We start from the raw sequence: 16,407 nt of genomic DNA on the forward strand, positions 1-16,407 counted from the left end.
AGTCTTTGCCCCTTGTATTGAGCCAGGACATCATGCACCATCTGAAACTCAATTTTTGTATTTTGATAATCAAGTCCCTGAAACTTCAAATCAACTGTTCTAAATTCAAAGCGGGGCATATCCATTGCAAAGTTCAGCAGATTAAGTGTTAAACATGTCTCACCCTAGTTTTCCAGCCCCCGTTTTAAACTTTTAACGTTTTAAAAAACTTTTATCATCTTTTAATGTAATCTTAACTACATGTATCTCACAATTTTGACACACATACATGTGTATGTCCTCAAGAGGGTTTGAAATAAATGGAAGATAGAAAGATGAATATAATAAGAGCAAAAAGTTCTAGTTCAAGAACAATTATGAATACCTACTCTTAGTAATATATCCCCCCTTTCTCTAATGGACATTTCCAAATTCAAATCCACATGACGTCTATGGCCCCTGATACCCTGGCAAAAAAAAATGAAGAAAATATCCGCTCCTGGAAAATGTTTAGCACAAATTTAATCAGATGTAAACAATATCATTCTTATGGCATGTTATACATATCTTTCTAAAAGTATGTGTACAATATGGTACGATATCAAAAACATTTTTACACAACCTTTGAGGCAAATGTATGAAAATACTTCATAGCTTCCAATAATAAATGTAAGAATGGAATAATTACAAAAAAAACCTAACATAGTGCGTTTACGACCAGCATGGATCCAGACCAGCCTGCGCATCCATGCAGACTGATCAGGATCCATGCTGTTCGCTTACCAACCCTATTACAAGTAGAGAAACTAATAGCAAACAGCATGGATCCTGATCAGACTGCTCGGATGTGCAGGGTGGTCTGGATCCATGCTGGTCCCAAACAAAATATGTTGGTTTTGTCATGACACGGCTCAAATGTAAGAATAGAATAAAGACAAAATATTGTACAAATTATTTACAATTTATCAAAAAACATAAAAAAATAGAAAGTCCTCTTGGAGGCTATTATTCTTAATAACAATAATTTCTTTATAATTTTAAATAAAATTGCAACCAGGCAAACATCAAATGCACCAATGATACAAAATGAGAAAGTGTTTACAAAACAATAAATTGTACAAATTTCAAATCATCACAAACAAAAAAACCTGTACAAAGTCATCTTAGAGGCTTCTGTAGTAAGCAAGTCTACTAGAAAGATTAAGCCACACCTTTAATATAAAAAAATATCTTTATTGTTACTGTATATATGTTTACTTGATGTTTGTGAGTTTGTAAGTGTATACTTGGATGCAACACATATAATAAAATATATAAACCATCCTTCGGGTCTTGTTTAGATTGTGTGCTAGTACACCGTCCAAATATAATATATAAATGTTACATTGGCGACGAGGATTGGATATTAAAAAGACTGTGGATAAATCTACACCGACTCTGTGAAAAAGCAGATTTGAAAATGGAAAATTTACCTGTTTTTCCAAAGTTCGATGTTTATGCTGATGAAAATTCTCTCTTGGAGTACGATGGGACAAGTAATTAGATAAATTAGAAAATTTATTAATTTTGTTGGACTGGGAATAAACCCTAAAAAACGAAAAAAAGCACTGTTACTCCATTATGCAGGAGATGACATTTACGATATCTATGATACATTAAATTTAAAAGAAGACAATGAAAACTACAAGGAAATGAAAATTGGATTAGCAACATACTTTAAGCCAAGAAAAAACACACAATTCGAAATATTCGAATTTCGTAATATGAAGCAGTTGCTTGGGGAATCCAGTGACCAATTTAGTACAAGATTACATCAGAACGCTAAGAATTGTGAATTTTCAGACATTGACTCTGAAATTAAAAGCCAGATTATACAGGGTGTTACTTCACAAAAAATGAGAATGCAGTGTTTACAAGATCTGGATAAATCACTTGATTACAACAAGAGGGCCATGATGGCCCTGAGGTCGCTCACCTGTATATAGCACCCCCGGGGCCAATTTTTACCCAAGGGCTTTTATTTGTTTATTTGAACACACTTGGTAGACACCCATAAGAAGATGTTTCATGCTAAACATCTAAGTTCTAGCTCATTGGGTTTTTTAAAAGAAGATTTTTTAAAGTTTTTACTATACACATATAGTTAAAAACAATGACACCCCTGGGGCAGGGCCAGTTTTGACCCCCGAGCTTTTATTTGAACAAACTTTGTAGATATTTACTTAAAGATGTTTCATGCTTAATATCTAAACTCTAGCTATTTGGGTTTTTGCTATTCACATATAAGGAAAATCAATGACCCCCGGGGCGGGGCCAGTTTTGACCCCAGGGCTTTTATTTGAACATACTTGGTAGACACCCATTAGAACATGTTTCATGCTAAATATCTTAGCTCTAGCTCTTTGGGTTCTTTAAAAGAAGATTTTTTAAGTTTTTACTATATGCATATAGGGAAAATCAATGACCACCGGGGCGGGGCCAATTTTGACCCCAGGGCTTTTATTTGAACAAACTTGGTAGACACTCACTAGAAGATGTTTCATGCCAAATATCTTAGCTCTAGCTCTTTGGGTTCTTTAAAAGAAGATTTTTTAAGTTTTTACTATATGCATATAGGGAAAATCAATGACCCCCTGGGGCAGGGCCAATTTTGACCTCAGGGCTTTTATTTGAACAAACTTGGTAGACACTCATTAGAACATGTTTCATGCTAAATATCTTAGCTCTAGCTCTTTTGGTTCTTTAAAAGAAGATTTTTTAAGTTTTTACTATATGCATATAGGGAAAATCAATGACCCCCTGGGGCGGGGCCAATTTTGACCCCAGGGCTTTTATTTGAACAAACTTGGTAGACATTCACTAGAAGATGTTTCATGCCAAATATCTAAGCTCTAGCTCTTACAGTTCTTTAAAAGAAGATTTTTTAAGTTTTTACTATATGCATATAGGGAAAATCAATGACCCCCCGGGGCGGGGCCAATTTTGACCCCAGGGTATTTATTTGAACAAACTTGGTAGACACTCACTAGAAGATGTTTCATGCCAAATATCTTAGCTCTAGCTCTTTGGGTTCTTTAAATGAAGATTTTTTTAAGTTTTTACTATATGCATATAGGGAAAATCTATGACCCCCTGGGGCAGGGCCAATTTTGACCCCAGGGCTTTTATTTGAACAAACTTGGTAGACACTCACTAGAAGATGTTTCATGCCAAATATCTTAGCTCTAGCTCTTTGGGTTCTTTAAAAGAAGATTTTTTAAGTTTTTACTATATGCATATAGAGAAAATCAATGACCCCCTGGGGCGGGGCCAATTTTGACCCCAGGGCTTTTATTTGAACAAACTTGGTAGACACTCATTAGAAGATGTTTCATGCCAAATATCTAAGCTCTAGCTCTTAGGGTTGTTTAAAAGAAGATATTTAAAGATTTTTCTTTCGGTTGCCATGGCAACCAGAGTTCTGCATGGAATTAAATTCTTTGAACAATTTTTAAAGGTGACCACCAAAGGAACATTCCTGTGAAGTTTGGATGAAATTGGCTCAGTGGTTTATGAGGAGATGTCATTTAAAGCAAAAGTTTACGGACGGACGCCGGCCGGACGGACGCCGGACGAAAAGCGATCACAAAAGCTCACCCTGTCACTTTGTGACAGGTGAGCTAAAAATGAGAACCATGGAAATTATATCGGTCTGTAGAAAACGTCATCAGTAGATGAAGAACAGTCGAATTCAAAAGTTTTATCAGAGGCAAGCATGGCGGATGACAATTCGAATGAATGCGACATGTTATTTGGATTTAAGATGTCAGATGGAAAAAGAAAGTGCTAAAGAAAAGCGTAAAATTAAATGGTGTAGATGTTTATGTCTTGATAGATAACGGTTCATTGATAAATATTATTAGCGAAATCGACCTTGAGAAAATGAAAATTCGTCCAGAAATCAAGAAAACGAAAACAAAAGCATCTACATTTGGACAGAAATCTCCACTTCCATTCATAGGCAAATGTTCCCTGCTTGTGCAGTCGGACTTTAGACGAAAGATTTTCACATTGTTAGAGGCAACAAAGAATCAATGATCAGTTATGAATTATTGGTAGAGCTCGGGATTTTACTGCAAATACAATCAGTTCCAAATCAGTTCAAAGCAAAGACGCATATTCAGGACTTATTGATGAATATTCTCAAGTTTTCACAGGCTTAGGATGTCTGAAAGACAGAAAAGTTAAGTTTCATATTGATGAAAGTGTTGTACCTTTAGCTCAACCACCTAGGAGGTACTAGTACCATTTCATGTACGTGTGCAAGTCAAAAAGGAACTTAAAAGTTTAGAGGAAATGGATATCATTGAAAAGGTTAAAGGTTTTCCGACACCATGGGTTTCGAACTTAGTAGCTACTCTGAAACCTAATGCTCCACATGAAGTGAGAGTGTGCATAGATATGAGGAAAGCCAACACCGTAATCAAAACAGAAAAATGGTTGCACAACAGTGGTTGATATCTTGGCGTTAAACAGCGCAACAGTATTTTCGCGTCTAGATCTGTACAAAGCTTTCCATCAAATTAAATTGGATGAAGCATCATGTGTAATGACAACATTTCAGACACATATTGGGCTGCTTTAGTATTATAAAAATGTCTAAATTTCGGTGTCCGCAGCACCAATAATTTTACAAAACGAGCTTTGTCAAGCACTTCAAGGTTTTACATGCATATTGAATATTGCCGACAATATCATATGTTTTGGTAAGACATGAATAACATGATGCCAATCTTCTAGCTTTATTGCACATCTTCAAGATCCAAACCTTACATTGAACAGCAAAAAATGTTCATTCAGACAATCTAAAATCAAGTTCTATAGATACGTATTTTCCGCAACAGGAAAATCACCCAATCCTAACAATTTAAAGTATATGGACAGACCAAAATCAATATCCAAAATTCGTTCATTTCTTGATGCTATTCAAGCTTAACAGAACCATTAAGACAACTTACACATCAAGACGTAAAATTTGAACAGACTGCAGACCAAGAAAATTTGTTCACATCATTAAAAGATACCTTAATTAGTGATAAAGTCTTGACATATTTCGATCCAAAAAAAAGAAAATTGAACTCTGGGTTGTTGGAAGTTCAGTTGGATGCTCAGGAATACGTATTCAAAACGGCAAAATAGTATCATATGGAAGCAAAGCATACAATTCAATTCTCAAATAGAAAGAAGCTTTGAGTGCTGTTATCATGATTCAGCATTTCCATTTGTATTTATTCGGCAAGAAATTTAAACTGATAACAGATCATGCTGCACTTCAGTCAATCTACAACAATATCAAGACAATACAGTCACCAAGATTAGAAGTTGACAACATATGATTTTCAGACAGTTTATGGACCAGGTAAAATGATGATATCAGATTATCCTTCCAGGCATCCACATGCAAGACACAAAACAAACACAGTAGCAGAGCAGTATATCAGCTTTATCACTGAAAATGCTTTGCCAGGTGCATTGAAGCTGTCAGATGTAGCAAAAGCTACCAAAACAGACTGTATATTAAGCTATGTAAAAAAAAAGTCTGCGAAAACAAATTATTTTGCTTTCGCATGAAGGTCACCAAGGCCAATCAAAATGCAAAGGATTACTATGTGAATATTGTTGGTTTCCAGATAAGGATAAAATAGTTGAAGAAATATGTAAATCATGCATTGTATGCCAAGGTGCATCAACAAGAATTATTCCAGATCCAATCAAACCAACATTACTACCACGAGATGTGTTTTCTGAAGTCAGTTGTGACTTTTGTGGACCATTTCCAGACGGTTACATGTTACTAGTTGTTATATAAGAATACAGTAGATTTCCTGTCGTTGAGAGAATCAAATCGACAGCTGCAGATACAGTCATACCGCGATTAGAGGCGATATTTTCATATTCGGATATCCAGAGGTAGTGAAAACGGACAATGGACCTCCGTTTCAAAGTCGCGCATTCAGAGAATTTGCTGATAATACAAGATTTAAACATAACAAATTACTCCATTGCACCCACAAGCAAATGGAATAGTTGAGAGATTCATGGCGCCACTGCAAAAAAACAATTAAAACAGCTAAAGCGTCTAGACAAGATTATAAAAGAGCGTTAAGTAGATATCTTATGAATTTTCGCAACACACCACAAACTACTACACACAAAAAAAAAAATTACCAAAAATGACATTTGACAACAACGAGACAGGGACAGTCTATCGAAACGAAAAACAAAATGTATTCTGATCAGAAACGTAGAGCTAAGCCAAATAATTTGAAACTTGGAGATTGCGTGCTATTAAACTGGGAACAACAGAATAAACTTGAAACAGCGTATGACCCTACCCCTTGAATAATCATTGCTATGAAAGGTTCTATGCTAACAATCAAACAGAGGAAAAGAAATAACACGGGACGTGTCCAAGTTTAGATTATGTTTAAGGAGATCAGAAGCCAGTGCAGACGAAACCTGCAGATAGTACATCTGTACCTAGAAATAGGCAACAGAGAAAATGCCTACGGCTGAGACGTTATGAAGATTAAAAAAAGAAAATGGTTTAATCTATAATACCATTTTTTCGTTAAAGCTATAAGGGTTAATCACTCAAATGTGTGGGCCATAATAATGCCCTACTTATATTTGCTATCATAGCAGTGTATCATTTATATCTGTTTGCTGGATTTATTTATCTCAGGAAAAATGATAGGTATGTGAGAACATTATGTTATTTGTGAAATTAATACTTTTGTTTTTTATTAAATTACCTTATAATTAACATTATGTTATTTGTGAAATTAATACTTTTGTTTTTTATTAAATTACCTTATACATGTAATTGGTTTTTGTGTGGGAGAACGAAACAAATTCATTCTCTTGATAACAATGCTAGTTGTTTGTACAAATTTTGTGATAATAATGTAATTTGTTGGATATTATGTGACCTTACGAAAAAAAGAAAAGATATGGCAATTAACAATGACATTATATTTATCATTACAAATGTACTTCATTGAAGCAGATGCCCAGTAAACTGATTAGAGAGAATCGAAACAGTTAATGAACTTGACTGAAAAAGGAGAAGAGTGCATAAACAATAGACTGGCTAAATAGCTTATTTCATACAAATAAAATATTTCTTATTACAAAAGGTTTGCACATTTAAATTTTAATTTTTGATGATTTAAGTTTATTGATTTTATTAAATGTTACAGCCTCTGCTTTAGAAATCAAATGCACCAATGATACAAAATGAGAAATTGTTTACAAAAAATAAATAACAAGAGCAATTAGTGATCACATGTGTAGCCTCATGATGGCCAATTTCATGTTGAGACAAATTTTGTGACAGACGGACAGACAGACGGACAGTGCACAACAAGACTTAGTACTGATCATTCCTGTAAAGTTTGGATAAAATTGCACCAGTAGTTTATGAGGAGTAGTCCGGAAAAGCTTTTGCGTATCTGGCAACACACAGAAAAAAACACCTTTTTTATCAAAGGGCCATAACTCAACCAAAAATCATTATACCGGAAAACCCGTGCAATATGCCCAAGGACTTGAGCTACAGATCAATCCTGTAAAGTTTCATTGAAATTGAATTAGTGGTATAAGAGAAGTATTCCGGACAAACTTTAAAAATAAAATTATTAAAGGGCCATAACTCTGACAAAAATCATTGAACCGGAAAATGCTGACAATATGCACAACTAGACTTGGTACCGATCATTCCTGTAAAGTTTGGATGAAATTGCACCAGTAGTTTATGATAAGTATTCCGGACAAGCTTTTGTGTATCTGGCAACACACAGAAAAAAACACCTTTTTATCAAAGGGCCATAACTCGGCCAAAAATCATTCAACTAGAAAACCCGTGCAATATGCACAAGGACTTGAGCTACAGATCAATCCTGTAAAGTTTCATTGAAATTGCATTAGTGGTATAAGAGAAGTAGTCCGGACAAACTTTCAAATTAAAAATTATTAAAGGGCCATAACTCTGACAAAAATCATTGAACCGGAAAATGCTGACAATATGCGCAACTAGACTTGGTACTGATCATTTCTGTAAAGTTTGGATGAAATTGCACCAGTAGTTTATGAGGAGTAGTCCGGACATGTTTTGTGACGGACGGACGGACAGACAGACGGACAGACAGACGACGGAGAAGTGATCCCTATATGTCGCCACTACTCCGTAGAGGCGACACAATAAATTGTACAAATGATGAAATCACAAATTATCACATTAAACATTATAACTTTACAGTTGTTGCAATGCAAAAGTCAATGATCACAGTTAAAATCTATACGTCACATGCAGCATAACATATGAGATAAGTTTTATTCCACAATCATATCTCAAAATCTACATGATTATTCGTCTTTATATTAAGCCAGTATAGGCAGCATTGTTATTGCCGATTTTATTCCTGATTGTACAGGTTTATATTGCTCAACCATAGCCCGGTATATACTTTTACTTATAGTTGCCAATGGAAATCTATACATTTTTTTGAGGTTGGGTTACACATTACACGTCGCACCAACACAGTTTTGGTTATATGGCAACTTTTCAGCTTTACTGGTGGAAAAAGACCTCAGGTGCCCTTCTGTACATTGTTTCAGGCTCTTTCATCTTTCTAACTTGTACAACCAAAATGTATACAAGATATCTCCATATTGTTTTTAGCAGTTATATCATAAAACATTTTTGAACCAGTTTTACACATGAAGAATTTATATGGTAAGATAATAATGATTATCATTATACATGTATTTATGATAATAATAATAATCACAAAATAATAATGTTATTAATGATAAAAATATTAGCAATGATAGTCCATTTTTACAAATTTTCTCACAAAATGATTTATAAAACTTTCTATGAAATCATTAATTCTGAATTATTTCAATATAAAAAAAATTTTCTCCTCAAAAAACCTGATATGTAAGAATCTGATTTGGGATTGTAACTAGAACTCTTGAACTGTATATGTCTTTAAAAAATTAACTCTGAATTTGTAAATATTTCTGTTGAAATCATTATGAGACTTGTAATAAAATAGCCCCAAAAAACATCTATGAATTTTATATACAATGTATGTGTATAATTTTTTTTTGGATAAACCATTTTTTTGGCACAAGAGGAGAAATTTCTCTCCTACTCCCCCCCCCCTCAGTTACACTGATCCATAAATATTATTTTACTTAAAATTGTCTCCAAGAGGCTAACAATCAATTTGCTGACCTGGCCTAATTTCCATTAATTTTCTACAATAACGATCATAATGCTAGATAAAATAGTATGTAAAATAAATATATGTTTTTTGTCAAGTTGCTAATATTGACCCCAAAACCAGCAGGGGTCATCAACTACATTATCGGAGTAAGTCACTCTTGAGTCCACATTCTAGAACTGACCGGTACTGACATTATGCATGTATGAGAAAACATTGTCCTAATCAAAATATGGGCTCGTACCTACGATCCCTCAAGACAGAAACACCTCAACCACAAGATCACATCTGTGACAGTCCCTACTATTCCTCACTCATTGCACATTTAAAATATATTTAGATTTCATTTGCAGCCATTATTAACACAATTTTTGCCTAAATGTTAGTTAAAGTGACAGTTATTGACAGGTGATCTACTGGTTTCCTAGGAGTTTCCAGCCACAAATCGCACATTTTAACAAATAAAATAAAAATCAGTCTACTGAGTGGTACAAAACTTTGACAGGACAAAGTTAGGTACCTGTCCAGCATTGCCATGTGTTTAATGTTGCACTTTCATTTTACTTTTTAATTTGAATATAAGCCTGAAATGTAACACCTTTTTTCACCTTTATTCAAAAATTCATAGCAGTTTTCCGGACCTTTTTTATTTTGAATATAATTCAGTACCGTAAAGCAATGTTAAAATGGATTTATCAAACAAACAGAACTTCCCAACAATTTCCGTGTCGTCTGCAAAAATATTTTCCGAAGTATTGATTTACCTAAAATGGGGTCTTAGTTATTGTGCATTGATATTCAAACTAGAATTCCCCAGGTGTTGCTTATTTTAAAAGTCGCAAGTTCTCTTATGTAACTTTGTAAAATAACAAGCAAAACTTCAAAATTTATAAATCGTTGTACTATTTTAAATGCTGTTTAGCATAGAAAACAAATGTCTCTCTGATTGATGAATTAATGTGGACGCCTCACTGGTAAAAATAGGCTGTACTGGACGAAAATGATAAACGACCGGAAAACTGCTAGGGGACGGAAACTGCTAGGAAACCAGTATCTATCTTTTATACGTAATCATTTTAACAAGTACAAAAGTATTTTCATCTCAATATTCTTGGCCTGACACTCAAACTTAGGCACAAATATCCTACAACTTTTTTTGATGTCCCGATCACCATTGGAGAAATTTTCCACTGTCTTTTCTCTAAATCGACAGATACCGTCTGCTGGAGGTACTCTTTCTCATCAAAACTGTAACCTCCAATGAAAAGTACTTCCTCTCCAATAATGACAGGAAGTGTGCAGCTGATTGGTGTACTAAGATTCAGAAGGTGTGTCCAAGTGTCCGACTTTGGGTTGTACTCCTCTATACTCTGTTTTAAGAAAAAGAAGGAAATGATACAAGCCAAAAAATGATAGCATTTCTGAGGCATAAAGCCTTTAAGATTCTAGCCTTCACAATCAAACTTAAAACAAGATATGTTTGTAAAACATGTATGCCCCCTATCGGCAACCAATTTGTCATGTGATCAGGTTATTATGCATGACTTCTGACCCAGTGAACAAGCAATTAATCAGGGTTATCTAGTATCTACTGATCCTGACTAGTCACAAGGTAATAATTATTGTGACCCCATAGGTTTTGTGCAGCAATTAAAGTTAATAAAAATCTTACCAAATTATATATAAATAAATTTTATGAATCACATAGGCCTCATTAATGACAGCCAAGTTGATATATTACATAAGACATTCAAATGTGTATACCAAAAGCACATAAAAATATCAACCAAGGCAACTTGAGTTGTTGAGTTATTGGTCAGAAACGGTCATTAAGTACAAGGTCACTATGACATTGACCCCTTGACCCCAAAATCAATAGGGGTCATCTACTGGTCATGACCAATCATCATACCAAGTTTGAAGTTCCTAGGCCTAAGGGTTCTTTAGTTATTGATCTGAAACTGTTTTTACCTACAAGGTCAATGTGACCTTGACCTTTGACCCCTTGACCCCAAAATCAATAGGGGTCATATGCTGGTCATGACCAATCATCATACCAAGTTTGAAATTCTTAGGACTAAGGGTTCTTTAGTGATTGATCAGAGACTGTTTTAACCTACAAGGTCAATGTGACCTTGACCTTTGACCCCAAAATCAATAGGGGTCATCTGCTGGTCATGACTAATCATGATACCAAGTTTGAAGTACCTAGGCCTAAGAGTTCTTTATTTCTTGATCGGAAACCGTTTTCACCTACAAGGTCAATGTGACCTTGACCTTCCCCCTTGACCCCAATATCAATAGGGGTCATCTGATGGTCATGACCAATCATTATACCAAGTCTGAAGTACCTAGGCCTAAGCGTTCTTTAGTTATTAATCGGAAACCGTTTTTACGTAAAAGGTCAATGTGACCTTGACCTTTGACCCCTTGACCCCAAAATCAATAGGGGTCATCTGCTGGTCATGACCAATCACCATACCAAGTTTGAAGTTCCTAGGCCTAAGGGTTCTTTAGTTATTGATCGGAAACCGTTTTTACCTACAAGGTCAATGTGACCTTGACCTTTGACCCCTTGACCCCAAAATCAATAGGGGTCATCTACTGGTCATGACCAATCACCATACCAAGTTTGAAGTTCCTAGGCCTAAGGGTTCTTTAGTTATCACTCGGAAACCATTTGGTCTACGGACCGACGGACCGACAAGTGCAAAGCAATATACCCCCTCTTCTTCGACGTGGGGGCATAATAAATTCAGTATAAACTAAATAACATACAATATGCTTAAAGTTAACTGATGTAAGAGGAAAAAATGGGCAAATATGATTTCTATAGCTTACATGTAAATCTCTGATTCTATCACCAACTTTTTGGCATCCACCTATCACATACATCTTATCACCCATGGCAACCATGGAATGATATGACCTTGACTCAAGAAGAGGAGCTACTGGTTCCCATGTCCCATCTTTGGACTCTAACACCCAAACTTGATTCGAATGTTCTGTGTTGGTATGTCCACCAGAGATGTACAACTTTTCTCTAAAATTGCAACCTAAACAAAGATGATAATTTACTGGTAAATTGTATAAAGCTATATATATCTGCTGTCTGCAGTGACACAGTGTTTTAAAATCAAACTAGAGCCTTACAGGAATTTCTATGTGTATACATAGAGGGAAATTTCAGAAAAAACAACAGGACATTGTACATTGTAGAAATTTGAAAATTAGTCAAAACCTACATATTCAAATATGACACTTACCATTGTGTTAAAAAAAAAACTTTGAAACCTCACAGGTTATGGATTTCTTGCATCTTCAATGCAAATTCCTAACCAGAAATGTTTCTTCATAATAAATAAAGGGGAATAACTCAATATAATGCCATACCAGAAATGTCAGACTTTGACAAAGATGTAGAATTATGACCAAGAAAACAAACCGTGTGTGATGGTTTAAGTGAATACCTTTGATGGTTGTAGAAATAAAATTTGCAGCCAAAAACCATTATCAAGTATTACACAAACTTCAATTCTGATAGTTCTAATATTATTTGAATGGTTAAACTAAAATCTTCAGAAAATATATTTGAGCCGCGTCATGACAAAACCAACATAATGTGTTTGCGACCAGCATGGATCCAGACCAGCCTGCGCATCTGCGCAGTTTGATCAGGATCCATGCTGTTCGCTATCAGTTTCTCTACTTAAAAAGGTTTGGTAAGCGAACAGCATGGATCCTGATCAGACTGCGCGGATGCGCAGGCTGGTCTGGATCCATGCTGGTCGCAAACGCATTATGTTGGTTTTGTCATGACGCAGCTCATTATATTTACATATACTTACTGGCATGCTCATGCAATTGTGTGGGTAACTGGGGACCAATATACCACTTGTCCTCCCTCGGGATATAATATTCTGTACAGCTTAGTATACCATACTCATTAGCGCCACCAACGGCATAAAGTCGGCCCCAAATACTCGACAGAGTGAATAAACATCTAGCTTCTATCATATGTGCTACCTAAAACAATTAATAAAAATAATTCATTTTACAGTCTAGTAAGTTGCACAACAACTTTAAGCTCAACCCCCGTTCTTCAAGCCACTAGAATCTATGTATAGTTCTTATGAGTCTTTCACTCAGCTGATGGCACTCCACACTATGGAGCCATGGAATTATACCACCCTATCGAGTACCCATTCATAGCCATGAAGCTAAACAATATACTGTACATTTTTTGGTTAAAGGCCCATTAAGCCTCAAGTAAGTTTTTACCTATTTCTAAAAGTCACTTATTTAAAATGGAAAAAATAAATTTGGATATATGCTCAATAAATTGTTTCCAACTCGTAATATTGCTTTCAAAAATAATTTACCTCCCACCATTCCCTTAAATGGGGATCCATTCTGTAAGTTCCTTTCACAGCTGACTTTGCTTCTTCATTGTTAGTTCTCTGTCCTCCAGCCATATATACAAAGTTTTCAAATAAACAGATTCCAAATTCTAACAGCCTCATAGGAGATTTCAGTCTATTTATTGTTCTCAGATGCAAACCTGTTCCAATGGGCTTAATCTTTGATCTTGGACTGATATTTGGGGAAGTTTTTGTCGCATTTGAGACATTACTATTCAGGCATTGACGTCTGACTTCCTCCAGGTCCTGATACATGATCGGAATTGACTGTGCACTGCGCCAAAGTCTTCTTGCATGTTGATTATGTGCCATTAGCGAATGTTCATACACGCCACCAAACAGCATTAAGACTTTCTTACCATTACGTAATTCACAATGCTGTGGTCTTAGAATGAAATACTCATGTGGATTAGCAATGTAGCCAGAATAACATTTCATTATATCAATATTTTCCACACCCAGTGCTTTCACCATGTGGCCAATCTCGGGCAAATTGGAATGAATCAGCGACGGTATGTGAATACATTTAAATAAACTATCAAACCACTTCAACCGTTCCTCCTTAGCATACAGAATCCATTCGTAAATGAGCTTCATAACCCCAACTTCAGAACTAACGTCAATGTTTGGTTCGGACAGAACACCAGACAAAATATTTCTAGGAACTTCTCGGAAGAAAAAGTAATCTTTACTCTCTATCACACTAACATTCTTTGCGATTTGTTTACAAATTTCATCCTCCACAGTTTCTAGACCATAAGTTTCACAAACTGTCCACATTTTCCACAGTCGGTCTATCTCGTCACAAAATGGCGGCAATATGGTGATAAGCAAGTCGCTGCACCTACGATAGAGACAAGGCATATCAAGATAGTCAATCGCCTTCAACAGATCTTCAAGGATTTCCAGCTGACAACTTTCATAAAATATGTCAGAAATTTTATCATCACATAATTTTTTGTCTTTATATCGGAACACCTTCAGGACGAGATTAATGGTATCGGATGAGAAAAATCTAAGGTCAAGAGTTCTTTCCCTTGTTTCTTTCATCTGACTGTTCATCAAAGCACTGAAATACCTGAAATATGTTAAATAAATTTTTCATACATGTGTCTCTGTAAGGAAAAAAATATGATAACAAAATGTTAATCTGACCTGATTCGCTTGACTTGCTACTTATTTTAAATGGAAACATGCACTTTATTATTCAAAACTTGTTTGTTAAACTTCGCTTGTTTGTTAAACCAATTTTAACATATTTTAAAACCAATAAATAATGACAGAGATCGTCATCTTTGCCCAAACTAAGCATGGAACTAATAACTTGTGAATAAAGTAGATATATAGTATCTATATAGAATAGATTGATACATACCCTGAGTATTCAACCAGTTTTGCTACAGAAAATTTTATTGTCCGACCATCACCACATTTACATGCCCATAGATCCTCCTCATCAAAATTATTTGTTGCAGACATTTTTAGCCATGAAATAGGTATGACAGCTTTATAACCTAATCATTCTGGACATGTATACCTGCAAAAAAAAATATATAAAAATATAATTGCGGTACATCACACTCACAATAGCAACTGAGAAACAATTATGTAAACTTGTTCTTTGCTGAAGCTTTCGGCTCACTCAGTTAAATTAATCCTGAGATGAAAATGCTGTCAGATCAACTATTCATCCTGAAAATAGATATGACTGTAAATGAAAGCTTTAGGTAATTTTATAATCTTATTCTTGTGCAATTAGCTAGGAAAATGTAAAACCAGCATTGATCAATCCACTAGTCAATAGTTGACATGTGAAACTAGTATACATGTACATAAGGAACATGTGTGTTCAAACCCTGTCGGATGGAAGCTGTTATTTCCTTGAGCAAGAAATTTTACACATATTGCTTTTACTCAGGTTGGTTTCAGCAGGGTCTTAAATCAAACAGAAAGACCCTGGTTTCAGGAATAGATCCGAGAGTGTATAGCTTATAGCTAATAATTCTTACACAGACTGTTTAACTAAAATAAATTTGGCACAATAATACACTAACATTTAATTTAATCATGGTAATGCCTGATTTTATCTGTAAGGTTACGTAAGGGTCATGATCTCTCATCAAGGTCTGACATCCAAGTTCCAACATGGGCAGACAGTAAGGCTTGACCGACGTAAACTATAACAAGCCTGTAACATCTAATATATTGGACTAGGGCAGACAGATTCTACAAATTTACATTTATTTTCACAACATATCAATGATGTATGTCGAATGATAATACATTTTATTTATGTTCAAATATTTGACTGATAGCGTAAAATTAACAGCCAAGAACCAGTTGTTAAGCGGGTTATTTCAACACTGTTCAAAAGACCCTGCTCTCAGCTGATCAGCTGATAGGCTATAGCTGTTCAGAAATTAATCTGACAGATAGCTTTGAAAATATGGCAAAAGATTTATATCAATTCCACAAATATTTGTCGATATAATTGTTTTGTTGTCAAATCAAATGTTTTACCCTGTAGCTAGACAGTGACAACTGGAATTTAGCATTTTAAGTGTCAATCAGTATCTGTAGAATTTTTGACAAGTCGTCCATTTTGTCGAGTATATTTCTACTTCTGCACCGCTTTGATGAAAGGGAACTCACTCTTACTAAAAATTATCTATCAATTTGGAAAACTGGTCTACAAATAAAATAAAACTAACATAGAGTTATGGTAAAAAGCTTTG

The 16,407-nt window shown here is 35.1% G+C and overlaps 2 protein-coding genes across 2 annotated transcripts in view; one reads left to right on the forward strand and one right to left on the reverse strand.

The window, feature by feature from the left end:
• LOC132723698 (kelch-like protein 9) lies at positions 1–16,299 on the reverse strand. Its single transcript, XM_060708480.1, has 6 exons — positions 16,193–16,299; positions 15,048–15,209; positions 13,634–14,750; positions 13,100–13,277; positions 12,093–12,307; positions 1–10,621 (listed from the first exon to the last, which is right to left on the reverse strand). Exons 2-6 carry the CDS (start codon positions 15,149–15,151, stop codon positions 10,349–10,351), a joined length of 1,887 nt encoding a protein of 628 aa, XP_060564463.1. The 5' UTR covers positions 15,152–15,209; positions 16,193–16,299; the 3' UTR covers positions 1–10,348.
• LOC132723697 (uncharacterized) overlaps positions 16,300–16,407 on the forward strand; it is a 14,164-nt gene continuing 14,056 nt past the window's right edge. Inside the window, exon 1 of the mRNA XM_060708479.1 lies at positions 16,300–16,394. The gene's annotated coding sequence lies outside the window, so the exon portion shown is untranslated. The remainder of the gene's footprint in view (positions 16,395–16,407) is intronic.

Source organism: Ruditapes philippinarum, unplaced genomic scaffold, assembly GCF_026571515.1.
Source record: "Ruditapes philippinarum isolate M1 unplaced genomic scaffold, ASM2657151v2 ctg359_1_1_1_1, whole genome shotgun sequence".
Lineage (NCBI taxonomy): Eukaryota > Metazoa > Mollusca > Bivalvia > Venerida > Veneridae > Ruditapes > Ruditapes philippinarum.

What these genes read in the sequence shown, in the direction of transcription:
- LOC132723698 (XM_060708480.1), bottom strand. Translation starts at nt 15,151, where the DNA reads ATGTCTGCAACAAATAATTTTGATGAGGAGGATCTATGGGCATGTAAA. An exon ending in AAACTGGTTGAATACTCAGG is followed by an intron (nt 14,751 to 15,047) that starts GTATGTATCAAT and finishes AACATATTTCAG; the next exon opens with GTATTTCAGTGCTTTGATGA. An exon ending in ACAATTGCATGAGCATGCCA is followed by an intron (nt 12,308 to 13,099) that starts GTAAGTATATGT and finishes ATCTTTGTTTAG; the next exon opens with GTTGCAATTTTAGAGAAAAG.